We start from the raw sequence: 26,661 nt of genomic DNA on the forward strand, positions 1-26,661 counted from the left end.
GTTCAAGGAGTTCAAGTTTGAGGCCGCCCAGAGCTACATAGTGAAGTTTTCAATAAAACCACGGAAAGATAAATAAAAGCAAAAAGGCAGAATTATCTCTTAGTGATAAAGTTAAACAGTTACCCAAAGTTTGCAATCATGTTAGCGAAATACAAATATCGCGGAATTATGGCTGTTGCCTTGTCTCCAACAAGGGCTCAGTGATTCAGCTCCTCAAAGGTCTCATGAGGCCAGAAGCCATTTCCTTCCTCTTGCCCACATCTCTGTTCCTCTGTCTCACCCTTTGCAGCTCAAAAGTCCCATCTACATCCATTGTGCCAGTCCTGCTCCACCCACTGACTCTTGGCCGCTTCAGGCCACTCTCCTGCCTGGGCACCAGACCCACATCTTGCTGCCTCTCTCATCACCTCATGGTGTCCCATAGGCCTTTAGAACTTGCCACACTCCTTTGGCAGAAGTGGCAGGTACAGAGAAATTGACCCGTGTCCCAAGAATCCATGCAGAGAACCCAGATGAGAGTTTGATCTGTTAGTAACATAGCAGAACAAAGATTTGGAAAGAAAACACAGCTACATGAACCCATGGCATCACACGCCAATGGCCTTACTCCTAGTGACAACCATCCCAGAGCAACAGTCTAGTTCTGGGTCTTCTTTCCTGTTGCTTTTATCTAGTTTACACAATTTTGCCCACCACAGGAAAGTATACTCAAGTTGTCCTCTAAGAAAACTGGTTCTAGGACAAGGCTGATGAAAAATAGCTAGTCTTCTGAAAGGCTGCAGACCCTGCATGAGGGCCGAGAGCCTGCATGTGGGAAAGAAACTATTTCCATTAAGTGAGGGGTGCAGGGTCCACAGCAGAACTCTGGCGGTTGAGAACTGAAGTCTGAACCTGGTCTTCAGGTCACTGGGGTGGCACCAGGGTAAAGAGCATGCTTCATCGAACCTCTGGTACCCTTATCTGAGCTGTGGTTTGCTCCTGACAAAACTCTCTGATGATACAGGAAAGTGGGACTTCTGAGGGGTGTGGCCTAGCGGGACTGACCAGGTCAGGGACACTCTTAGGAAGGGGTTGGGAATGGCTTTGCACTGGGTCTTACAGGAAGGAGTGTTGACAGAGGTTTCTGCCCAGTCCTGCAGCCTTTCAGTCCCAAAGAAACACACAGAGGTCTACATTAATTATAAACTGGTTGGCCTATTAGCTCAACCTTCTTATTAATTGTTATATCTTACATCTTAACCCATAATTCTTGCCTGTGTTAGCCATGTGGCTTGTACCTTTTATCAGCAAGGCATTCTCATTTTGGTTCTTCTTGGTCTGGTGACAACTGCAGACTGAGCTTTCCCTCTTCCCAGAATTCCCCTGTTCTCATCACCCTGCCCATACTTCCTGCCTGGTTGCCCCGCCTATACTTCCTGCCTGGCTACTGGCCAATCAGCATTTTATTAAAGTATAAGTGACAAATCTTTACAAAATACAAAACCATTGTGCCATATCATAGGAGTGGGTTGGTTCTGGGGAGAGGGGATTTGCTGTACGAGGAGAGGAAGTGAACCCCTCCTTCCTCTCTTGTTTCCTTGTTTACCATGGGATGCCTCTCCTTCAGGAGCTTCTGTCCAGCAAGGCTCTGATACAAGAGCCTCCCAAAGGTCAAAGTTTCTGCTAAGTTCCTAAACTTCCAAAACACGAGTGCAAATAAGCTGTCTTTTCCTGCCTTCATTCCTTCAGTCCTTTCTTTTCTTCAGTGTTGGGGCCTCAACTGAAGATCTCCCACATGTTGGCAAATGTACTCCATCTGAGCTGTATTTCTAACCATTTTTAACAGTGAGTATTCAGCTTCAGGTATTTCATTATAGCAATTTTATAACTCTTAAATATTGAAAACGGAGTTTCTCAACAGCGGTGGGATTGGTGCTTTGGGTGGAATAGTTTCTGAGCATGTTAGGAAGTATCCATGCCCTTTGTCCATCAGATATCAGTAATAACCTCCTCAAAACCGTCATTGGTAACTGTCTTACCAGTGTCAAAATGCTTTAGATTTAGACTATGTAGGCCTCAGTTTATATTCCCTTCTCACACCCTGAAACTGCTTGACCTCAAATTATTTCCTTCCTCTCTGGGCCTCAGTTTCCTCAGTTGTACTTGGGGGGGGGGAACAGATGTGGGTTTGTGTCAGGAGTCAGCTCAACATCTGTTGACCAATTCTTCCGGGCCTCCTGTCCACCTTTGCTGTCCGTCCTGCTTACCTGTTCAGGAAGATGCTGCTGACGTCATCGTGTGTGATGGGAGGCTTCTTAGAGCTGGCTGCCATGCGTAGTGGGCGCAGGAAATTATTGACAAGGATGTGCAGTTGCTGCACGTACTCGGCCTCGGCTTCCAGCATACTGAACACCACCTGGTTCCTCTTGCGCATGCTGTCGGCGTGGGGAGATCGGATGTAGTCCTGGATAACCGTCTTCCACTTCCGCCGGCACAGCCAGCCCCGAAGGAAGCTCTGTACCTGGTAAGACAAGTGGGGGAGGTTTATGTTAGTATCAGTTACTCTTGGTTTTCTGAGCTGTGTGTACCTCAAGGGCAGGGAGTACCAGTTAGTCATCCTTGCTGCTGGGAGCATAGGGAAGCAGAGCTGAGATGCAGAACAGGCTCTGCTGCCTGTGAGATGCTGAACGCGCTCTTTGGGCCCTCTGAGACAACTTTTCTACCTGTGAAATAGGGTCAGGAAGCATCACCACAGTATGGATTAGATGGCTTAGAAGCGTGGATTCTAGGGCCTGCTCCAGGCCGCTGCATTTGAACAAGTTCCCTGATTGCTTTAGAAGAGCAGAACGGAGGAAAAGCAGACTAGCGTGGGGCGAAGGACTGCTAGGCTGTGCCTGGCATGGTTGCGTCTCTTCTAATGACTCTTCTGAGAGCTCAGAGGTTTCAATTAAAGTTTGTCTGGAGAGGGTAATTATCAAACTGAACAGAACATGGCAAATCTGCTCATCTCCAGCTTTTCCGTGGCTTTGGAGCCCAAGTGCCAGCCTGGAGCCTCTCCCGAATCAGCAGGGAAATGAGTCGGGCACTTGCTCAGTGGCCTTGAAGCTGGCTGAGAGAAGTGGCCTCTGACAAGTGGCAGGAGCTTGGGAAGGGGTCTTCACTCGCTCATGTGCCTGGGCACACACAGAGAAATACATACAGAGAACACAGACACACATAAACATACATACGACACATACAACACACATACACACAGAAACAGAGAAACACACACAGATACATGCAGATATGTACATACACATACACACAGCCATATACACATAGCCACAGGTCATGCATACACAGACATATAAACATAGACATGTATACACTTACATGACAGATACACATAGACACATAAAGACACACAGATGTACACCGACATACTCATACAAGCACACACATGTGAAGACCCAGATACAAACAGACCTACACGCAGTTGCTGTCTAGTTTTATGTCATCTGGATGCAGCTAGAGTCATCAGAGAGGAGGGCCACAAATGAGGAAGTGACTCCATAAGATTAGACTGTAGGACATTTTCTTAATTAGTGATTGATGTGGGAGGGCCCAGCCCACTGTGGGTGGTACCCCCCCCCCCCCCGGGCTAGTGGTTCTGGGTGCTATAGGGAAGCAGTCTGAGCAACCATAGAGAGCAAGCCAGTAAGAAGTACCCCTTTATGGCCTCTGAATCCAGTTTGCTTCCCTGTTTATGTTCTGTCCTTTGCTTCCTTCACTCAGTGGATTATGATACGGAAGCAAAATATACCGTTTCCCCCAAAGATGCTTTGGTCATGATGTTTCAACACAGCAGCAGAAACCCTAATACACAAATATACACATAAAGGCACAGGTACACACACACACACACACACACACACACACACACACACACACACACAGTTTCCTCAACTGCACAGGTTTCTAATCCAGGGTCATCTACTTCTTGTACTCTTGGGGCTTCTGTGCTGTGCACAAGCTCACGAAAGGCTCAGCGAGGGACACAGAGACCGGGCCGGCATACTTTACTTTACCCAAGGACCCTGGCCATGAACAGCAAACACACCTGCAGTGCAGATTCACCTCCAAGGACAAGGGGGTCTTTGTAGAAAAGGGAGTGCTTTAAATCACCAAGAAACAAATATGGGGGTGGATTTGAGCCAGCCCCTATCAAATGCTGCAAGCAGAAAGGGCTGCCCTGAGTTGAAGGGTGCACTGACACATTCAGGGACCGTAGCAGAGCCAGCTGTCCCTGCCTTGGTGGGACCTGGTGTCAAATCTTTATGTTTGCTAATATGAGGCTGACAGCTCCTGTATACCATGTGGCTGGCTTGGCAATGGGAGAGGGCAACCTCTTCTGCCTGCGGCTGGCATTGCTAACTGCCCGGGATGTAGCTCAGGCTGTTAGACCTCCTGCTTCTCCAGGAGGCCACATGGTCATGCAGCTGAGTGCATGGGCTTGAGAACCGGTGTCAGGGCTTGAATGTCTCCCTGCAAATATTTAGCGGTGTCAGCTTTGACAGGTTACCTGGCCCCTCTGTGTCTCAGCTTCCCCAGATATGAGACGGGGATGATGATCAAATCTCAGAGGCTTTTCCTGAAGATCCACTTAACCTGACCTGGCTCAGGCTCCCAGAATAGCATCTGGCACGCAGAAAGTGGCTAATGAATGCTGCAATTTCTATTTTTGAGAAACTAGATATCCAGATTTCCACATGAAGTGTCTAGCTCTTAAAGCACTAGCAACAAATATGAAAGGGAAAATATACATGGGCTGAAAGCCATATGCATTGGGGAGGGTTGGACTTGGCCTGTGGGATATATTTGCAGTTTCTGGTCTGCGTGTCATGGTGTCCTTCCTGAAAACCTTACAAAGAAGATCCTCTTTTTTCATTTGCTGTTCTTAGGATGAACCATTTTTCTTGTCTTGATTCTGGTACAATGAAAACATAGCCAGCCCCCTTCCCTGTGTTGTGGCACTATAGGGTGGTCTATGGTATTGTTACTATCCTGGCTACTGGGCAGGTCCCTGACATCTCTTCCCTTGGGAACTCTGTTAGAGCCGAAGTAGAGGGTAGATGTAGGGTCTTATGAAGGCCAGCTCGCTTTTGAGCCCTGCTGGGGAGTGTGTAGTTGTGAGGTGTGTGTGTGTGCTTGAGGGACTGAAGAAGGGACAAGCAGATAAGTGATGACAGAAAGATGCCCCAGGTGTCTTGGTGAAGCTGCACAGTACTTTGAAGAAAACTCTTAGAGGGGACTTCCTAGACCTTGGTCCTGGCCCCATCGCCTTTCTTTTTCTTGTTTCTATAACATGGGGGCTAGATCACCTTCACTCACAAGGACAGCCAGAAAGTATGGCAGGTGTCAAAAGAGGCAGGTAGCTTTTGGGTCCATCTCTGGAACTGAGGTGACTGGGTGAGTGGCATGCCATAAGGACACATGGGATGGCAAGTGGGCACTGCCAGCCAGGGACGGTACAGACCTTCTTAATTTTCTTGATGTCACTGTCCTCGTCATTGGGGGTGACAATCTGGGTGGACTGGATGCGGTCTTTGTTCTTGATCAGGGATGCAATCTGCAACAGAATCACAGGTCAGTAGCGGGCAGGGGACACTGACCAGCAGGCAGCAGCAGCACCTGAAGCCTGCTTCCTCTGCCACAAGAGATGATGGTGCTGTGCGCTGAGACTCCCGTCCCTAGAGTTTTGTCAGTGAACCACACAGATGCCTAGACCGCAGTGAATGCCACACTGGAACAAGTCCACCTTGGATACTGTGGGGGCCATCGGAATGTGGACAAGCTTCTTCTAGGTGTGAAGTGTTGGCTATAGCTGGATCTGTGTTTCTCTTCTGTGTTTTGTAAACCACAGGTTCCTTTTATTTTTACTGTGGTAAGATCGATAGGAAGATAAACATTACCATGTGAGTCTTTGGTTTCCATGTATGACGTAGAATATGTGTGTGGTATGTGCATGTGTGTGCAGGAGGGTGTGCACTTGTATGCTCCTAAAAATGGAGGCCTGAGGTCTTTCCTTGGTCGCTCTCCACCTTTAATTTTTGAAACAAGGTCTCTCATTGAAGCCGAAGCTCATAAATTTAGTTAGGATGGGTTGCCCATGAACTTCAGCTATCTTCACCTAAGGCTGGGATTACAGGTATGTCTCACCATGCTTAACTTTTTACTTGGGTTCTGCAGATCTGAACTCAGGTCCCTGTGCTTGAGTGGCAATAACTTTACTGACTGAGCCATTAATTATTTTTAAACAAGAGTTTGTTTATGTATACACACACACATGCACACACACAGAGACACACACACACACAAATGTGTAGCTCAGAGGACAACTTTCAGGGTCCAGTCTCTCCTCCCACCATGTGGGTTCCAGGATGGAACTCACATCGTCAGACTTGGAGGCAAGTGCCTTTACCTGCTGCGCCATCTAACTGCCCTCCCCAGTGAATCGTTGTGGAGAGGCACCCCGTCTGTTTGTAAGGTGCAGCCTACATCACCACCCCTCCCTAGTGTCTTCAGGTGGAAACCCTGTGCCCATTGCACAGTAAGTCCCTCCTCCTCCAGTTGCTGGCAGCCACTGTGCTGTTTTTCATGGCTGTGACTTTGACACCAGGAAGCTCATGTGGAGTTACTTGGTATTTTGTTTAGCATTGCTCCCCCAGGGTTCATTTGTTTTGTAGCCTGTGTCAGAATTTTTTCCACACATGTTATCATCCCTACTTTTCATATATCCCCTTCCTCCTGTCCTTCCATGATTCTCCACCCCTTCAGGCTGTTTCTCTTCCTTCTCCCAGACAGTCCCCTCTCTGCCTTTTGTATCCATCACCCATGTTCCTTCCAATTCCTTAAGATCTCTTCTTTCCCTCTTTATGGCTGATTAAAGTTCCACGTGTGCTATGGACCTTTTCCTTATGCATCCATCTGCTGCTTTCAGGTCCTAGCTCTTGTGAACAGAGCAGCAGTGAACATGTATGTACACGGATCTCTGTGGTAGGCAACACTCATCCATTTACAGACACTGGGCTGTCCTTTGTCTGTTCAACAAAAACATGTGGGGGGATAAATCAGATCAGAGCTGGTGGTTCAGAGTTCGGCTCTGTTGGTTGGTCTCCTCTCTGGGTTAGCCTGAAGTACTTCTTGGTATCAAAGTCCTCTTTGGAGCTACTTGCCCTGAAAGCTACGGTAGCCTCTAGAATATCTAAAATAACCTCCATTTGTCTTATTTGGGGATCATAGAGGATCAAGACCAAGACCCAGGGCTGGTGCCCAGGAGCTGGATGTCATAAATGTGTCTGAAACTGTCCCAGAGGACAGGCCAGCTATCATTTTGTACTGGTGTTCACATATTAAAAAGAAAGAACTTTTTATTGAAGAAAAGCCACCCGTTTTCGCTCCCTGCTTTGCTGAGAGTTCTGTGGAATAGCTAGAGTGGTCTCATTCATTACAGCTCCTAGTGGCTAGCACAGGACCCAGCATGCAACGGGCTCTTGTTAGCTGGAAAAATAAGTGTATTAAAAACCGATCAGAGCAACAGTGACCTCCAAACCCCCAACCACAGGAAGCTGCAGCAATCACCGAGCCCAGCACATCTAAAGGCAGAAGCTCAGGGAATTCTTTAAACCCAGCTGCCGGTAGGCTGCACCCACCTCAGAACGTGAGGCCGTGTGCCCTCAAGGCTACTTGCTGAACCTCAGGATGAATGGCTCTCAAAAATGAACCATTGAAGCCTTTGAAAGTGGAGTGAGCAGTTGCAAGCTCTTGACTCCTAGGCTGCTAAAATTACTCTGGCTGCCCTTCACTTGAAGAGTGTCTGAAAACATCTAACTGGAATGTTCAGTGGAGAAATCTGTTTGCCTGTTCACTCCTTTTTTCCCCCTCTGAAATACTTCCTTATATTTTCTCCTTCATCCTTAAGTTTAGAACATTCACATGTTGAAATAAAAGGTCAATATTTTGTCCTCTAGTCTAAAAGGTTTATGGTACATTCACACACACAGACACACACACACGAGGCACACAAACATAACGTAAGCATAGAGCTCTTGGTGAGCTCACAGGCTTCTGCTGCTGGGTCAACACACCCCTCTTGGCCTGCAGGTCTTTATCTACATGCCATCTGGCTTTCTTCACCAGTTTTTTAATATTTTGCATGGAGGATGGTGGTGATGGTGTTTGTTGGGGGCTAGTCTGCATTTAAAACTGATGATGGGGCCTGGAGAGTTGGCTCAGTGGTTAAGAAGGCTAGCTACTCTTTCAGAGGATCTGGATTCAGTTTCCAGCATCCACAGGGTGACTTATTACCCTCTGAACCTTCAGAGTCAGGAGTCTGATGCCCTCCTTTGACCTCCTTGGACACTAGGAACACACATAGTTTACAGACAAACAGGCAGGCAACACTAATACACATAAAATAAATATAAACAAAAAATTAAAAAGCAATTAAAACTTGCAGTGCGCTTCTGACAGGCCTTCTATAGGACATTCAATTCAACCAGTGGGGACCAGGGCAGAAAATAGGTACAACCAGGCCTCACACTGTGCTGTACTGCCCAGTGCTCAGATAGCCCTAACAGTCTTAGAGTCTTTAAAACTCCTTTGTTCATTTTAGTTATCTGTGTATGTGGTGTATGTGTGCACGCAGGCACACATGCCTCTGGAAGCCAAAGGACAGCTTCCCCCAGGCATTCTTTCCTCCACCATGTGACCTGGGGATTGAACTCATAAGCTATGGTTTTATCCCCTGAGCCTAGAGTCTTTATTAAGGATCAGGCTGGGTGCACAGCTCAGGAGCATTGGGAACTTGGATTGTTGTAGCAGTCTTGGGCTACGGCCTGTGGCCACTCAGTTTTCTCCCTCTTGCTCTCCTCTGGTCCCTTCCAAGCCTGTATATCTCCTTCATGCCCACCCCATCTGAAAATCACAACAATGTCTCAGTGTTGGGCTCTGTGACAGGCAGGGTGCATCTAGGATTACAGGTGTGTACTACCACCTGGGGAGCTGAATCAAGAGGTTCCTGAGGCCAGCTGTGGAGGTTTGAATGGGTATGTCCCCCACAGACTCATGTGTTTGAATGCTTAACCCATAGGGAGCAGCACTATTAGGAGGTGTGGCCTTGTTGGAGGAAGTATGTCACTGTAGGGTGGGCTTTGCGGGCTCCTAGTTCAAACTACATCCAATGTATCACACAGCCTCCTTCTGCTGCTTGCAGATCAAGATGTAGAACTCCCAGCTCCTTCTCTTGCACGATGTCTGCCTGCATGTTCCCATACTTCTTGCCATGAGGACAATGGACGAAAGTTCTGAATCTGTAAGTCAGCCCCAGTTCAATTTTTTTCGTTTATAAGAGTTGCCCGTGGTCATAATGTCTCTTCACAGTCATAGAAACCCTAAGACCCCAGTCGAGGCTACACAGTGAAGAGTTGTGTAAAACGAATGTCCAATAAGGCATGGCCAGTACAGTGTCTATCCACTATGAAGGGCAGGCATTTGAGTGGAAACATTGCTCTGAATTCCTGCCAAATAAGCCTTTCCTGCCATTATACACACCCACACACCCTCACCCACACATACCTCCACACCCCAACCCAGGCTTCTGACTGGCCTGCTCCTGGCCCCCCAGGGGGTTCTGCCCTCTGCACCTGTGCCTTCTTGGGCCCACAAACTAATAAACATATTCAAGGCCAACAGCAAACTGAGTTTAATATCATCTGGCTTTTAAATACCTTGTCAGGACCAGGGCTCACACAGCACCGCTGTGGCCCTGTTCACACTCTAACACAGCAGACTAGAAAGGCAGACACCTCCACACTCCCAGAGCCTTCCAGAGCCTGCACTCACTCACTCACTAAGCCCTCACATGCTATCATGCCAGGAAAGAGGGGCTGAGTAGCAGCAGAGGCTGCCCAGCCCTTATGGAGTTTTTACCAGGCTGCTGAAATCAAGGACACGCAGGGAACTTTGTGCTGAGCTTCAGAAAGGCTTGTGAGCTAGGGTCTACAGCCTAAGCTGAGCAGGAGCTCCATCAGGAGGTGGCAGTCCTTGGCAGGATTTGGCTAGGCGGAGAGCATGGGCATGGGAAAGGCATGCCACCCACAAAGGAGCAATCGCATGTGCAAAGGCCAGGGGCTGGGACAGTTCAGTGCTCTGGGATGCAGGGTGGGTAATGGGGCCACAGTCCTTCTCTGGTCTCATTGTGTGTTTGTGTTGGGAAGGGGGAATTCTATTTGGATTCAGGAAGCTGTGTGGTGCTATCATACACCTCAGTAGGATGGAGCCCAGAATCAGCCACTGGTGTTAGGAAAAGGACAGTTTTGGGCTAGCCTCTGGAAGACTGGCAGAGGCATCGTACAGAGTAGAAAGACTAGCAGATGGATGGGAGCCCATGTTCCAGTTCTAGGTCTGTCATTTCTCATCTATGTGTATTTGGACAACTGATCTGAGCTCTCTCAGCCTGGTTTCTCACGGCTTATCCTACTGATGGCAACTGGGGCCGATGAAGGAAATGGGTCTGAAGCTTGCAGGACTAAAGATGGGTCAAATGTGGAACTCCAGTTAAACATAAAGTTGTAAGTTGATATTATTGCTGGTTTAGAGCTTTGCTGTCGCTGGATGAGATAGGGTTGGTGACTCCGAGTCTCTGGACTTTCTAGACAGGGCAGGGAGGTGCCAGGCTACAGTTACAGGTATGGGAAGGAGTTCTGTACACAGATAACCTTGCACCCGGGGCTTCTAGCTCTGAGGTTGATCTCCATGTTTTTCATCCTTTTCTGTTGGGATCACAGTTTTTTGAGTGGCGCCTGATGGGATCAGGGAGCACAGCCTGGGGATGACAGGTCTGGACCACATGAATCCCACCTCTCATTGCGCCCTGCCTCCTTAGGTGGGTTCTTGCATGCCTCTTCTCCACATCCTGGCATCTAGAGTGCCGCATGGGCTGCTAGGGAGAATGCCTGAGAACTTGTGCTTCCAGGAGTCAACAGCATCTCCTGGCATGGTACCTAAATGCAGGTTCCCTTTTGGGAGTTCTGGGGTTGCCCAAGGCCTTGGTAACCAGTGAGTGGCTAGGCTCCAGGAGGTGTTTGCAGGACTTCTGCCCAATGAGGCCACACACAATAAAACCTTGGTCTCATCATCAGGGGCATACACCAAAAAGCCTGTGATTTATTATTTGATACTTGTGTATCTGGTGAAGGCACAGAGGGAAAGTTTGCAGTAATGACTACAGGTGATATTGTACTCCAGAGTCTGGGGCTGACAATGGTGACATTTAATGTGTCCTTAATAACTTATCTATTAAACATTTCACTCATTCTTATCACCTTGTTTGGTCATAGCAAAGACCCTGCATTATATAAAGCAACTCAGGAGCACAGAAGTGGGGGATACACTTCAGGTGGTACTTGGTAAACACAGAGGTGGGAGGAGTTTGGGGTTTGACCTGGCCTGGGGACCCCTGGCTTGCAGTCACCTCTGCCTTCAGTCGCTCGATCTCGATCTGGCCGTCCTCGATCTGCTGTCGCAGCTGCTTGGCCACCGTCTTCTCTGTCTCTACTATCTGCAGCAGGTGCAGGTACTTCTGCATGAGCGCCTCATGTTCCGTGGCCAGTGTCCTGTAGCTGTGGACAGAGGTGCATGGCAGGTAAGAAGCTGCCCCTGTCTCTAGGCCCTACACACCCCATTGCCTATAAACTTCTGGCTTCTTTATTAGCCTGGCTCTCTTGGTTATGTTCTCTTTCTGTCTCTTTTCCTCTCTTTCTCTCTATCTTTCTCTGTCTCTCTCTGCTTGTCTCTGTTTTTCCCTATATATTATATATACACATACATACACAGAAAGACAGACAGACACACACACATACACACAATCTCTCTCTCCTCCTGGGACGTTTTCTAGGTAGATAAGCATTTTGAAACATACCCTCGCCCCTTTCCTTAATTCCACACTTCTTCTTAGGCTACTTCTGGGATTCAGCTGAGTTACCTTGGTGGGCTCCAGGGGTCTTCTTTCGGCACCTGAGCTTCTAGTAGTGTGGTGATGGAGGTGGATACACTGTATGCCTAAAGAGTGCTCAGTGGACACTTGCTGCATGCAAGGGTCACTACAGATGCATGCCTCGGGGCTTGTGGGATATACAGAGGACAAGTAGGCACATACATCTCATTTTTTAGTTGGGTGATACCTGAAGACACTGCACAGGACACATCAGTGTCAGGTGGTGAGTCACGGGACCTTAGTGTATGCTAAGAGGAGGGGACCAGCAATGAGGGGAAGTGTTTAGGTGGCACCAGCGCAGAGAGAGTCTCAAAGGAGGGGAAGAGGTATCTCATCATATTCCTAAATTAACATGTGGTACACAAATGGACAGAATGGCAGAGCAGGAATAGAAGTCACCCCCCCCCCCCGAAGAGAGACCTTGGTCCCCTGTGTTCTGGGTCTGGACCTCTCCCTGATATAACAAGGCCATCAGAGTGCATCACAGCTGTGGAAGAGACCCAGTGTGCAGAGAGGCTTGGCGAACAAAACTCCAGCATCTCAGAGGAAGGCTCTTATCCAGTTATGGCCAAGGTCAGGGGAAGGGAAGGGCCTTGGAAGGGAAAGGTTGGAGTTCTCAGGGATAAATGAGGTCTAGGTCTATATCCCTCACATTCCTCAGATTCTGCCTCTTCCTTTATCCCACCATCACCCCAGAGCCATCTCTTTGCCTTTCCTCTGTCACCCCTACCCATTGCTCTGTTCTCCTGCCCTCTCCTCACTAAGCAAGGTCTGTGTCTCCTTTCTTAGTGGCAGTGAGGGGCTCTCCTTTCCTTCCTCTGACTGGCAGAGCCCAGGATAATCCATATGCCCATTAAAGCCCTCTGCAGGGTCTCTGTCAGAGCAAACTGCCTCCGTTCCATCACATTCCATCCTAGGATCCAGAAAAGGTTCAAGTCCGCACCCTTTAGAACAAACCAAGCTGTCCCTCCACCTCCCTAACTCTACTCGCTCTGTGATGGGTAATCCTGACTGTCAAAGTGACTGGCTTGAGATGGCTGGGATGCTAGGAAAACACACATCTCAATGTATTGGTGAGAGAGTGTCTAGTGATGACTATCGAAGGAAGGGCTGGGAGGATTTGCTTTAACTGTGAGTGGCACCGTCCCATTGCTGGAGGTTCAGAAGGAACCAAAGGGGAAGAGGAAGGAAGCCTCTTCCTGACTTCGAGGACACTCTTTCTGTCTGCCTCTGGTGGCCATGAAATGAACAGCTTCATTCTGCTACCAGCTCATATTATGGTCTGCCCTACCACAGTCAACAACAGAGCCAACGGAGGACTGAAGCTGCTGAAACATGACCAAAATAAACTTTTCTTCCTTAAGGTTGTCCTTCCAGATATCTGTCCCCTTCTTTCCCACTTGTTCAGCATGCCTTCTTGAAAGAGCATCTCACCCGTGTCTCCCAGCACTTTCTGCATCCTGTCAGCATAGCATTGGTTCTTAGCACCCATAGCAACTGGCTCCTCCTCTGGGGTCACCCACTCTCTCCTACTGCTGAGACTGATGGAATGTGAGGTTGATTTTAGCCTGCCAGCTTCTGGCATTATTAGCAGGCAGCCCTGCGCACATTTAACCAGTGGGGTCAAGCCAGGGAGAAAGGTCTTTGACTCAACCTCAGGAGCCTGTCGCATGAGCTCACAAAGTCTCTGTGGCCCTCAGTGTTTGAGGTGAGACTCTCAGGAGGCCATGGCAGAAGTAACCTTGCAATAAAGGACCATGCCAAGGTGCTGAAGTAGGCAGGTTACCTACAGAGGGTCCTATTCTCTGATGATGCCAGAGATGCCTTCTTGGGAGGAGGCTAACTGTAGCCATATCTTGAAGGTGTGAGGGCTTGCTCCATCAGGCAGAGGACATCTGTGGCAAGAAAGGGACCTGAGGAAGAGAACTGATCTCTTAAGTAACGGACTGTGAGAGATACCATCCCAACATAGCACTCCGAGAGAGATTAAAGTGGCAATCTGGGCACTTCTTTTGTGAAAATGGACACAGACTTGAAGGACTTTCCAGCTTCCTCAGATACTTAGTTGTCTTCACTTGCAAGCAAAATTCAATTGAGAGTCTGCACGGGGGTACGAAGCACAGCTTCTTCATCAGTCTAGACTTACTAATGGAAGACACTCCGGTGCTTCCGGAAGGAGTCTCCTCTTCAGGTTATCTGCCTGCGTTCCCTCCTCCTTATCCTCCTCTTTCTTTCCTCCTTTCTTCTCCCATCGTCCCACTCCTTCCTCTTTGTTCCCACTTTTTCCTTCCCTTCCCTATCCTTTTCCCTCTCTTCTACCTCCCTTTCTCCTTCCCATCTCTCTCCTCCTTTCCTTCACCCTCCTCTCCTTTTATGCTTTGAATGTGAAGTCTCATGTGTCAGGAAATAAGTGCAGGGAAAGCTGGGGCCAAGAACAGCAGGGCTGCTGCAGAAATTACACTGTTAAAGAGGCCACTGGACAGGGGAGATGGCTCAGTCAGGGGAGCACCTGCCACTCAAGAGTGAGAAATTTAGTTCAATCTACAGAACCCATATTAAAAATATAAATAAATAAAATAGGCCATGATGGTGTGTGCTTGTAATCCCAGCACTGGGGAGGTAGAGGTAGACAGATCTAGCCTAGCCTACTTTGAGAGTATCTGCCCAATGAGAGACCTACACATACACACACACACACACACACACACACACACACACACACACACACATATGCACGCACGCACGCACATGCCAGGCTTCACCCACTACAAGCTCAAGGATATTTGAGAGTCCTTGCTTTGAGAAGCCACAGGGAATCTATGAAAGTCCTTCCCTACATCCAATCATTAAGTACTCAGAGGCAGCTGCAGGCGTAAGGCAATCCGTTTGTGGCTGCTGCTGGAGCCAGTGGCAGAATCTGGTGTTACCTATAGGACACTGGTTTTAGAGGCATGCAGGATGTGAGTTGTGGGTCCCAGAGGTTTCCACCCAGATTTCAAAAGAAGGCTTGGGAAGCTAGACAGTATGGGAGGGTCAGAGACCCTGTGGGTAGTCCCTGAGAGGACGGAGTTGTGAGAGTAGGGTATGGAGATCTTGGAGCCCTCAGGAGGTTGGAGATACCAAGACTGGGGGACATGCGACGAGGAGAGTTTTAGGAAGTCAACAGGGCTTCTGAGAGGTGACATTGAAGAGCCAGGAGTTGACACACTACCTGGGACATACAGAGAGAGAGAGAGGCCATGGCTAGGTCATAAAGATGGCGAACTTCCAAGATGGCTGGCTTCTCTCTCACCCTCATGACTTGAGACATACACCTGACAGTTTTTTTTTTAAATGCCTTATGGACATTTTCTCCTGTCAGTAGGGCTGACTTCTGGCTCAAGGAATCCCAGCCTGCATCAGGACATGTTTACACAACACCTGCAGGCCAATCAGCCGTTCCTTCTTTCTTCCAACTGAACAACCCTATGTTAGGTAAGGGACTTTAAACTATCCCAGTCCTCAAGGAGAAGACACGCTTCAGCTTCCCCAGTCCTGGTCTGTTTTGCAGAGGGGTCTTTTCTCTGTGTGTTTGCTGTGTGTGTACAAATCCTCACCCTTTCTTGACTGCCTGTATGCTAACACCCTTCATTCCCCAGCTACCCGCTTCCTTTAATCGGCCTTAACCTTCCAGTTTCACCTACCTCCCAACAGTCCCTTCAATGATGAATTTATCCTGGGTCAGTCCACTGATTAGGTCAGAGCTGGCTTGAGAATTTCCCTGTGGCTACCTGTTGTGATGGAGAATTTCTTTCCTGCCTTCTAATTCTTTAACTGACAAAAGAAATGAACCTGGTCAAGATCCCTAGATGGTAACAATATAAAGCCACAGCCAGAAAAGACGACAGGGATGGGATTTTCCAAGCTTATGGGAGCTTATACCATGCCCCAGATCCTGGGTATGCTCAAGACATGACCTTGATACCCAGACATGGAGCTACATGGTATAATGTTTGCCTGACTGGGTGTTGGCTTCATTCCTCTCTTTGGGAAGAGGGAGGGCCTTATCGTTGTACGTTCGAAGTCCATGACTTCCTTTTTTATTTTATAGATGTTAACAGCCACTGTTGCCTTGAGTCATTGAAGAGTTTAGACTTAGCCTTCTGAGAAATTCTGGGGCTATTAAGACTGGGGACCTTTGGGGACCTCGTAAATACATTTTACACTGTGAGATGGCCATGGGCCTTTGGGGGCCAAGGGAAGAATATTATACTTTAGTCTGGAATGTTCCTCATGGGCTGATGTTTAAAGGCTTGGTGGCCAGTAGATGGGCTTTGGGGAGCAATTGTGAGGGCTCTGACCTAATCAGTGGCCTGGCCTTTGATGAATTCGTCATTGAATGACTGTTGGGAGGTAGGAGAAGCTGAAAGGCTAAGGTCTAACTGGAGGAAGAGGGTTGCTGGGGAGTCTCTTTGAAGGGTGTGCTTATCCCGCAGGTCTTGCGTCTTGCTGCTATGAGGGGAACAGTTTCCCTTGGCCACACCCTTCTGATAAGCTGTTTATGTCCTAATATAGGCCTAAATTTCATGGAGCCAGCCAACTATGGGCTGAAACCATGAAGCAAACTAGGTCTTTCTTCCTTTAAGTTGATTATCTCAAGTATTTGGTAACAACAGTAGCAACAACGAGAAAAACATCACTTTCCCTCCCTTCGCTCTCTATCTACCCACCCAGCACCCCCTTCTTCACATTCTCCTCCCCTATTCCTTCCTCCTTCCAGTGGAGACTGAGCCACTCCTGGTGTGTGTAGTCTTTATGAATTCATGGACTTTCAGAACTAGAAGGAACGTCAGGGGTCATGAAAAGCTGACCGGATGATTTACTCAATGAAGACACTGAGGTCCAGGAAGGAGAAGCAATTTGCTTAGAACAACAGTTGGTCAGTGTCAAAGCCGGAGGTGGAATCGGCCCTAGGATCTGAGAGGGCATTTCAGTCTCTCTGCCCCCTGGCCTGGCATCTAGTTCTCGCTAACAAGCTGGGTATAAAGCATATTGGCTGCTTTATCTTATAAATGACTACACAATACACTACAGAGACATCCCATAATACTAGACTGTGATACACACAGTGTGAGAGAACATTGTGTCTCTACATGGCTATTAATACACCACAGTGCTTATTTTTATACACAGAGTGTTTCTATTAAGTATATGTAAATAAAACTAAATTGCGAATATGTAAAAATGCTTCATACTCAATATAGCTGTGGCAGACAGCCAGTTGTTGTTGCCACTGCTGCACACACACACACACACACTCACACAAGCATGCACACACACACACACACTGTTGTAGAATGTGATCTTCCAAGTTGACATTCTGTCAGAGAAGGAAGGGGTTGGGAGGGTCATTGGATCTTCACCAGAAACTCCAGTCGCTTCCTCATGGTCATTTTTACATGTGGCCATGGGGTGCGGGAAGGAGTTAGCATATATTGTCTGGGGAAAGTTGACAGAAGATGGCTTCATCTCTGTGGCTATGGGAAAGTCATAATCTACACTGAATGAAGACTTTACAATGTGGGCGCTGTACAGCCCTGCCGGTAATCCCTCACTGCTCTGTAACTGAGCCCAAGAAATTTGTTCATTGCCCAGGGTGAATGAACCCTGTAAAACCTTTGGTTTTCTGGTTGGGACTTTACAAAAACAAGGTGGACCTTTTTTTTACTTCTCCCCAGAGAAAAAATTCTTGCAATACATGCATATCCACACATGTACATTCTCTCTCTCTCTCTCTCTCTCTCTCTCTCTCTCTCTCTCTCTCTCTCTCTCTCTGTCTTGTTCTCAGGTGGAGGTTGAATAAAGCTCATAGTTCAAGGACCTGACCTTGATTTTAGCCTCAGAAATCTCAGCTGAGCCAGGACTTCTTATCCACAGAAAGTAATGAAAGGATATATCGAGCTGACAAGTCAGTAACAGAAAATTGAAACATTTTAATATTCATCATTCATTTTAAAAATATGAGCTTCAATACACATAGTGGGGAAAGCACAGATCCTAACATCACAGTGCCGAGGAAGGCAAGCCTAGGAAGTAGTTTAGCAACTTGAGACCTCACTTGGCTTAGGATATACCTACACCTCTCTTTTAACAGTGCAATGATAGCCTGAAGTTCTTATTTGCATATAATACACACAGACACACACACACATGTACACACAGGCACACACAGACACATACACACTCCTTTAGGAAACTCACTTGGCAACCTGTTAGCAACCCAGGACTCCTATCTGCACTGGTTCACTCGCTCACCCCCTCTGAAGAATGTAGTGTTGCTTCTTCTTTCCTTAACAACCATCAGACTTAGATTCTATTCAGTCATACTCTAGTTATGTTCTGCTGTAGAGTAGGAAGGTCAATCTGGCCTCAACTAGCTTTGGGTGCATTTGCTATAAGGCCAACTGCACCCTTAAAGTGAATTTTTAGGGAAAACCCCTCATTTACCATCATGTGATCAAAATCAGATGAATTATGGAAAGGACATGTGCAGCAGAAAAGACGTCTATAACTTAATATATTGATCAAGACAAAAATCCACCCACACCCTTAAGCAAAAAAATCCTGTCCTTTATTTGAGCCCCATAGAAGATGCTAAAGAATGATTGGGCCATGAGTCTTGTCACTCTTGGGACCCACTGTCTCTCTTGACAGAGATTCTGAGGTCTTCTACAGCTTTGCTACTTTTACAGTTTTGTGTGGACCTTTCAGTTCTTTGAAGAAGATACTAAGAGCCTGAACATACCTGGTTCAGGTCCCAAACACTAGTAACAGAGTGAACAGTTATGAGAGAAGAGCATAAACCCTTCATCAAGGCAAAGCGAACTTCTAGCACCGAGCAAGCACTTCCCACTCTATTCCCACCCCAGAAGCCACTGCCGTTCCGCTTCCCCTCACCCTGTTTAGTTTTGTCTCATCTCAAATTTCATTTAACTGAAATCATACAGCACATATTTTTCACTATCTCTACTCAGCATATTGATTTTGAAATTCATCCATCTTGTAGTACATAACTGTAGTTGATTCATGTTCACTTCTCAGCAATGTTCCATGGCATGGATGCACGAGAGATTTGTTTATATACTAGCTTGTTTATGGACATCATGGCTGATGGTTTGCATAAGGCTGTTAAGGACATTTACAGAGGAGACTTTTTGTGGTCATTTCTCATCTCCTTTGGATAGGTCCCAAGGAATGGAACTAATAGATGACAGAACATATGGTAAGCAGCTGCCGGGTCATGTCTCGGTCTGGTTGTGCCGTTTCTCACCCCTGTGGTGCTGCCTGTGTCCTTTCAGCCTTCCACCAGCATTTGGTGTTGTCCATTGTCGTCATCTTAGTCACCTACCTTATAGACACTGCGACTGCACTGTCTCTAGAAATTGTATTGATTCTGTATTGATGAACAATGAATTAAAATTCTAATGCAGTGCCCATAAGCCAGCTCAGCAGGTAAAAGGTACTTGCCATATGTCTGATGACCTGCGACCTGTGTTTGAACCCTGGCTTCCACGTAGTGGAAAGAGAGACCCAGCTCCTGCAAATTGTTCTCTGACCTCCACATTTACGGTGTGGCATGTGTGACTCCCACAAAGTAAATAAATAAATGCAAAATAAAGCCCCTCTAGGGCTTAAATATTTATGATATTCCTTTATGTAAATGATTTCACTTGATCTTCAAATGAAATGTTTTGATCTCAAAATCAAGCCCTCTTTGTTATTGGTTCTCCTTTGAAGCTGGGAGGCTGAGGTGCAATTGCTCTCCTTGAACCTAGGTTTCTTTACTCAACTTCATCTTGAACAACCCAGAAATTCTTAGTCTAAATCAGATCTGGTAATGTTACTCTTCTGGTGTAAGACTTTCAGTGACTCCCGTGGTTCATAGAGGAAAGGCCAAACATCTCAACAAGAAATTTGTGGACGTTTATGGTCTCATGACAGCCAATTGTCATATGCTTTAAATTTTTTTATATTGTGTGTGTGTGTGTGTGTGTGTGTGCATGTGTGTGTGTTTACCTGTGGAAGCCACAGGATAACATTCCCTTCCACCAAGTGGGTCCCAGTATTCAAACCCAAGCCCTCAGGCTTTGTGAGATTGTGCCTTTATCTTTTGAGCTATCTCACTGACCCTCAACTGCTTTTTAACATCTAAACTTTACCTCCTCATTATTCTTTAAATTGTCTTCCATGTATCAGTGCTTTAAATAAGAGGATATTTTTGTGTGTGTGTGTGTGTGTGTGTGTGTGTATTTTTCTTGAGAGAGAAATGGAAGAAGGAATGGAGGGAAGTATTGTTGTTGAGATGCTCACATTTAAACCCATTAAATCTTCCTACCCCCATTTCCCTGAAGATGGAAATGACGTCACTCTCCAAACTCTTGTTATCTCTCAGGGGAATACTTGTGTGGTGGCCAGGTCCAGCTCCCTAGGACTTTATACAAGACCGGTGTCTATTGTCTTTTCTAATAGAACTTGATCTCTGTAGCTAAGACTGGAAGCTTTTTGTGGGCAGAAATAGAGAAGGCATGGTCTTTGGGCTAAAGCCATTGCTAGGGTCACTAGATAGGTTTCTGGGCAAGGGAGTTTCAAGGACCACAGGATCCATTATTCATCTGTCCTTCTACCCTCCACATATACTTCAAACACTCATCCATATCATTTTATCTTCCATTCATCTATCACTAATTTTCCATTCATCACTAATTTTCAACCTTCAGCCCTGTATCCACCCTCCCTCCTTCCATTCGTCTTTGCATTCTCCCGTCTCCCATCTGCTAGACACATTTTCTGTGTTTTTACCGATCATTGAGAATGCAGAGTCACACACTGCTCCTGACCTCAGAGTTCACATTGCATAGGAAGGTAGACACACTAGCACCACATTATTTCCTAGGTCAACAAGATCAGCTGTCTAGAGGGTGAGCCGGCTGGTGCTACACTTGGTGCTACAAATTCTTAGCTCTGCCAGGGCATGGTTAGTTGGGGACTAATTCATGGTCACACATCAAACTGGTGGCTGCACATATAAGAGATGGGACTATGTGGTTAGAACAGAGTGGGAGTTTGCAGTATTCTCATTCTCTGGGGCAGCTAAGACTTTTACTGCATCTACACTTTCCTCTCCTTCTTTCCCATCTCCTTGTCCTAAGAATTGGGCTGGCAGAAGTTTGCTTGGTCTGGTCTCCTCTGCTGCCATCCTTTAACAGGGTGAGGCATACCTGGCGTGAGCGATTGCTGCCACCCACTCGTCACAGTCCTTTGCATCCTCAGTCCTCAGCTCCAGCGCCTTCTGGTTCTCATGGGTGAAGTTCACTGTGAAGTAATGCTGCGCCGAGAAGAAGACACAGACACTGCAGTCATCAGGAAGTCCACAAACCCCACACCCTCCCTGCCATAGTGCTGAGTGCCTGCCGCCTCTGGAGCGGGGCCCAGATGCATTCTTTGTGGTCACTGGGACACCATTCTGTTGAGTAGTTTCGAGTGCTCAATCAGAAAGGCTTTTGTGTGATGTAACAAAACCTATGCTTAGGATGTGATGAGGAGGCAAACCCCACACAGCCTTATTTGCCAACCAATTACAAAACAATAAAAAAAATAAAAAGCCAGTTTGAAACCATCAGGCACTCTGGAAGGACAGCAGGCAGGAAAACACACCAAGAGAACATCTCTGTGGGGCACTAGGTACCAGTTCAATGCCGCACGCCTTTAATTACTCCACGAAAACTCACTGAGCCCTCGTCTAGATGCTGGGGTGACAGAAGCGAATCAATGGGACAGTCACCGGGAAGTCTCACTGTAAGTCTCTTCTATGCTGAGTCCATAATGGGACTGCCTCCTTGAGGTCTCCGGGAAGCTGAGGAGCCACGGAAGAGACACACATCTAGATACCCGGCAAAGCTCTCTGAGCCACACTTGGCACCGAGTAAGGATGACATGAGCATGCGCAGTAATTAACGCCCTATGATCGCCGCCGTGCCAGAGGTGAGAGGGGCTGTGAAACACGGAAGAAGCCACTGATTCCACCTAGGGAGACGAAGAGGAGCTTCTCAGAGGATGCGTCCTGAGTCTTGGTTCTCTTTCAAGTCAACTGGAAGGCTGTGGGCAGAAATGCAGGTACCTGGAGCTCATGGCTGGCGGGAAGTAGAAGAGATACACCGTGTAGATGGACAGAAGGCAGAGGGGTTCTCATGATCAGGAGCTCAGGGGCACACAGCACAGGTGAGAGGAAAGGGGTGAGGGTGATGTCCTGGTTTTTGATTTGAGTAACTGAGGTGCCATAGTGAGGAATCTATGAGTGGCAAGGGGGGGGGCAAGATGAGGAGGAGACGGACATGCAGAATGTGGGGCTCCGGGGACAGCCTTGGGGTCGAGAAAGAAGCCGAAGAGAAGTCATTCAGAGGGAGGGAGAACCCCAAGAGAGGGACCACCTCTTTTGTCTCTTGGAAAGAAGAAGGGTAGGCTGCAAAGAGGGGCCTTCAGCCTGCCCTTTGAAAAGTGTGCCATACAGGTGTCTCTGCTTCTGTGCCTAGGTGTTCAGGTGGCAGGAAGCAGCAACACATGGTTAAGATATGGAAACTAATTTTAGTAACTGACTTGTACTTTATTTTTAATTGCCATTCTGGCTGATAGACTCGTGTGTGTGCATGTGTGCGTGTGTGTGTGTATGTATGTCTCTCTCTGTGTGTATGTGTGTGTGTGTGTGTGTGTGTGTGTGTGTGTGTGTGTGTGTTAGGGGGTGGAGGGAAGACTGTTGCAGAGTTAGCGTTATCCCTTGTTTCCTAGGAAACAGATAACTGGGCCTGTAACATGAAATGTCAGCTTTAGCCTCGAACAACTGAAGGAAAGCTCCAGTGGGCACTGGCCCTGTGGGAAGGAAGCAGGTTAAAAGAGGAGCTGCAGGTGGCCACTTAGCTCCTTCCCTATCTGGGGGAAGGAAAGGAGCCTGTAAGTGTTCATCTTAAATGATCTCGTTTTGTCCCATATTCACCAAGCACTGCAGGCACGATCTGCTTTCCAGATAGCGACCCTGACCCTTGGAGAAGCTGAGCAAGTGGAGAGCAAAGGAGCCAATTGGCATATCTCCTACTTGGGACCTGGTCTTTGTCACTTGGATGTAGATTGCTGGGTGCAAGTTTCCTTTTTCCTCTCCAATATTGGAGCTTCAGAGAAGCACTGACCCCTGGGCCTTAGACTGCTCAAGGTCAGGGTTGGGCCTGAATGATCTGGAGTGTTCTCAGTCCTACTCTGTGCTGGTTCTGAATGAGCAGTAAATGGCTGAAGGAGAGGATGGATGGGTGATGAGGGCTCTGCCCTAGCCTCTGGGGTCTCTGCAAGGCAGGAATGCAGTGCCTTTATTTTATTTTTTATTTATATATTTATTTATTAAAGATTTCTGTCTCTTCCCCACCTCTGCCTCCCCTTTCCCTCCCCCTCCCCCAATCAAGTCCCCCTCCCTCGTCAGTCCAAAGAGCAATCAGGGTTCCCTGCCCTGTGGGAAGTCCAAGGACCACCCACTTCCATCCAGGTCTAGTAAGGTGAGCATCCAAACTGCCTAGGCTCCCACAAAGCCAATACATGCAGTAGTATCAAAAACCCATTGCCATTGTTCTTGAGTTCTCAGTAGTCCTCCTTGTCCGCTATGTTCAGCGAGACTGGTTTTATCCTGGGCTTTTTTCAGACCCAGGCCAGCTGGCCTTGGTGAGTTCCCAATAAAACATCCCCATTGTCTCAGTGTGTGGGTGCACCCCTCGCGGTCTTGAGTTCCTATTTTTTTTCTTTTGACTCACATTAATAGTGACCCAATACAACTCTCCTGAGCACATGACCCATGCCTGTCCCAATGTTGAGTATAGCAAAGTCCCCCACCTAATAGAGAGGGCAAGACCATAAGCTCGTTGCTTTTGCTTAGCTGGAGTCTGGACCTGATGTTTTAGTTTTATTACCCCCAAGACGGGGCTCCCCCAAACACGCAGAGCCTGTAATGGACCCTGAGGGTGACTGGACATTCTCTGGGCCAGCTGTTTCCCACATACTCTCTATCCAGAATGGTGATTAGGGAACCTGCTGGGGAAGTCGGTCCTGCTGCTAAAGCAAGAGGAAGGGGAGGTTTTGTCGAGGTGTGAGAATGGCCACAACGATGAACGCTTTTGGGTCTGAGAATGGCGGAAGACAGGGTTTCGAGGAAAGGGGACAGAGATGGGATTCCCTTTTGCAGCTGATTGGAACCCCGAGGTGCCTGAGCTGAGAAAGCCTTAGCTATTGCTGTCTCTTTCCCCCTACCAATGTCTTATTAAGCAGTTCAGGTGTTTGCAAGCACCAGAAGAGCTGTATATTGTAGAGTAAAGCCCACATAAGCTGCCATCTGGGCTCCTGTTGCACCCTGCAGCCCCGAGGACAGCCTTGGCCTTCAGGAGAGGTTCCTAGTGAGTAGTTACTCCAGATGGAAGATTCCTCTCGAGAGTCTGCCACAGACATCCAAGGACAGTGGAAACATCTTCCCACAACACAGAATGACTCTTGTGTGAGCATCTTGCTCGAGCTTGGCAAACACCTGATGCTCACTGCAGAGGTCACGAGTGGTTCTCGTTTAACTGTTTCCCACCTCCCACGGATGTGAGCCTGAGTATGTGACAGGTTTAGGTGTCCTGTTATTCTGGGACTTCAGAGAATGAGAACATGGAAGAGTCCGGGTTGGAATAATGTGACCTCACAGCCAGACTGGGTCAAGTAACGCATGCTTCATCTACCTCGGAACAAGGGGCAGTCCTACCTGGGACAGAGCATGACAAAGGAAAGGGGGCAGGCACATTTAGTCTAGTCTCCTCTGTGTGAGCTTGAAGGAAGAGGGAGACTGCATTTGGAAGAACTTTTTCCAATTTATTTTTTGTGTGCATGTGTGCACATATTCATGTGTGTGAATTTGTCTATATGTTTGTATTTCGTGTGGAGGCCAAATGTTTACATCTTCATCAGCTGTTCTTCATCTTAAGTTTTGAGACAGGTTTACTGAACCTGAAGCTCAGGGACTTATAGTGGTATATTATTTATATAATCATTTTAATAATTAAACAGAAAAACATAGCAGCCAAGCCACTAGAGAAGTCTTACCTCTACCAAAACTGGTGACCACAAAACTAAACAGACTAAGTCTTTCTCTCATCTCATTTTATATTTCCTCTAGTGCTGGGATTAAAGGTGTGTGCCTCCCTCGGACTGGATTAAAGGTGTAGGCCACCCCCACCTGAATTTGTTTCTGCACGGCTCTTGTGTAGCATGGGGTGGCCCTGAACTCACAGAGATCCATCTGGCTCTCTCTCCCAAATTTCTGGGATTAAAGGTGTGTATCACCATTACCTGACTTATAATGGCTTTAGCTTTGCTTCTGGTCTTCAGTCAAGATTTAATTAAAATACAGATAACATACCACTATAGGGATTGGCTGTGTTGGGTGGCCAGCAAGCCTAAGGGATCTTCCTACCTTCTACTGCCCTATTAGTCATGGGTCCCCATGCTTAGCTTTTTCATGTGTCCTGGGGATCCAAATTCAGGTTCTCATGCTTGCATGGCAAACAATTTACTCACTGATCCACCTTCCCAGCCTCTTTATTTTCTTTTGAAGAAATGGCTATACTCACTTAGGGAGGAGAAACGAAGGAGTGGTTCATAGTCTTACGTATTTGAATGACAGCGATGAAGAGCCCAGGGGCCTTGTGTTTTTTGAGAAGTCCTATGCTGTCAAGTCTTACGAGGTAGATCACCTTGAGAATTGTTCAGTGGGTTTTATCCCTGTTTCTTCATCTATGCAATGGGCATAAAGAGACTCTTTTTCTTTTATAGTTCTCGTAAGGTCCAACAGAGAGAACACTGGTGCCATCACACAAACAAGTCCCCAGTGTGCGCTTGCTGATCTTTTGCTTTTCTCACTAGCTTCATAACATCACCCCACCCTGTAATCACCCCCCCTTGTAATCTTGTTGGACAGCACAGCTTCTTGGATGGTATGCTTTGCTGCAGTTGTGGGATAAAAATATGGTTGTCCTTCAGGCCCTGTTTCAGTCTAGAATTTGTGGGCAAAGTTTGGGGCAGCATTGAATGTTCAGAATTATGGAGGTTCTCATGGGTGACTAGCAAAAATACAGGAACACATTGAAAACTATTCCATGCCTTCCCCATGGGGGAGAAATTCTCATATCTTCTGCTGGTCCCCACCCACTGGAGGGCAGCTTTATCCTCAGGCCGGCTCACACTGCACTCAAAAGGAGACAAGATAAAGGCAGAGGGGATGCTTGCCACAGCAGCTCTGCTTTCAACAGTGGCTCGCAGGACTCAGCAAAGTCTGTCTCCTGTGTCTGTGTCCTGGACAGTGAGCAAAGCTTCTGGCTCGGATGAGTCAAAGTTCTGCAGAGATACTCATCTTGGTTCTTTGAGCTGGGAAAGGCTTCACATCTTCTTTCTGTTCTTTCCTTGCCTCTCTGTCTAGGTCTTTTCATCCTCTGTGGGTCTTGGTTCCTGCATTTCTCTTCCCCACCTACTCCTCTTCTCACCCCTCTTCCCCTGGCAGGTGGCTCCCAAGGTCAAGGTCCAGATCTATTTCCCATCCCCATCCT

The 26,661-nt window shown here is 47.4% G+C and overlaps 1 protein-coding gene across 2 annotated transcripts in view; it reads right to left on the reverse strand.

The window, feature by feature from the left end:
• Positions 1-26,661, reverse strand: part of Rasgrf1 (Ras protein specific guanine nucleotide releasing factor 1) — a 106,745-nt gene that overhangs the window by 66,445 nt on the left and 13,639 nt on the right. For both annotated transcript variants that reach the window (XM_050157300.1, XM_050157301.1), the window contains 4 exons: positions 21,274-21,380; positions 11,495-11,642; positions 5,498-5,590; positions 2,247-2,500 (listed from right to left, as the gene is read on the reverse strand). In XM_050157300.1, the coding sequence (XP_050013257.1) occupies positions 2,247-2,500; positions 5,498-5,590; positions 11,495-11,642; positions 21,274-21,380 (602 nt within the window). The remainder of the gene's footprint in view (positions 1-2,246; positions 2,501-5,497; positions 5,591-11,494; positions 11,643-21,273; positions 21,381-26,661) is intronic.

This window comes from Alexandromys fortis, unplaced genomic scaffold, assembly GCF_014885135.2.
Source record: "Alexandromys fortis isolate MF-2015 unplaced genomic scaffold, M_Fortis_MF-2015_v1.1 scaffold_85, whole genome shotgun sequence".
Lineage (NCBI taxonomy): Eukaryota > Metazoa > Chordata > Mammalia > Rodentia > Cricetidae > Alexandromys > Alexandromys fortis.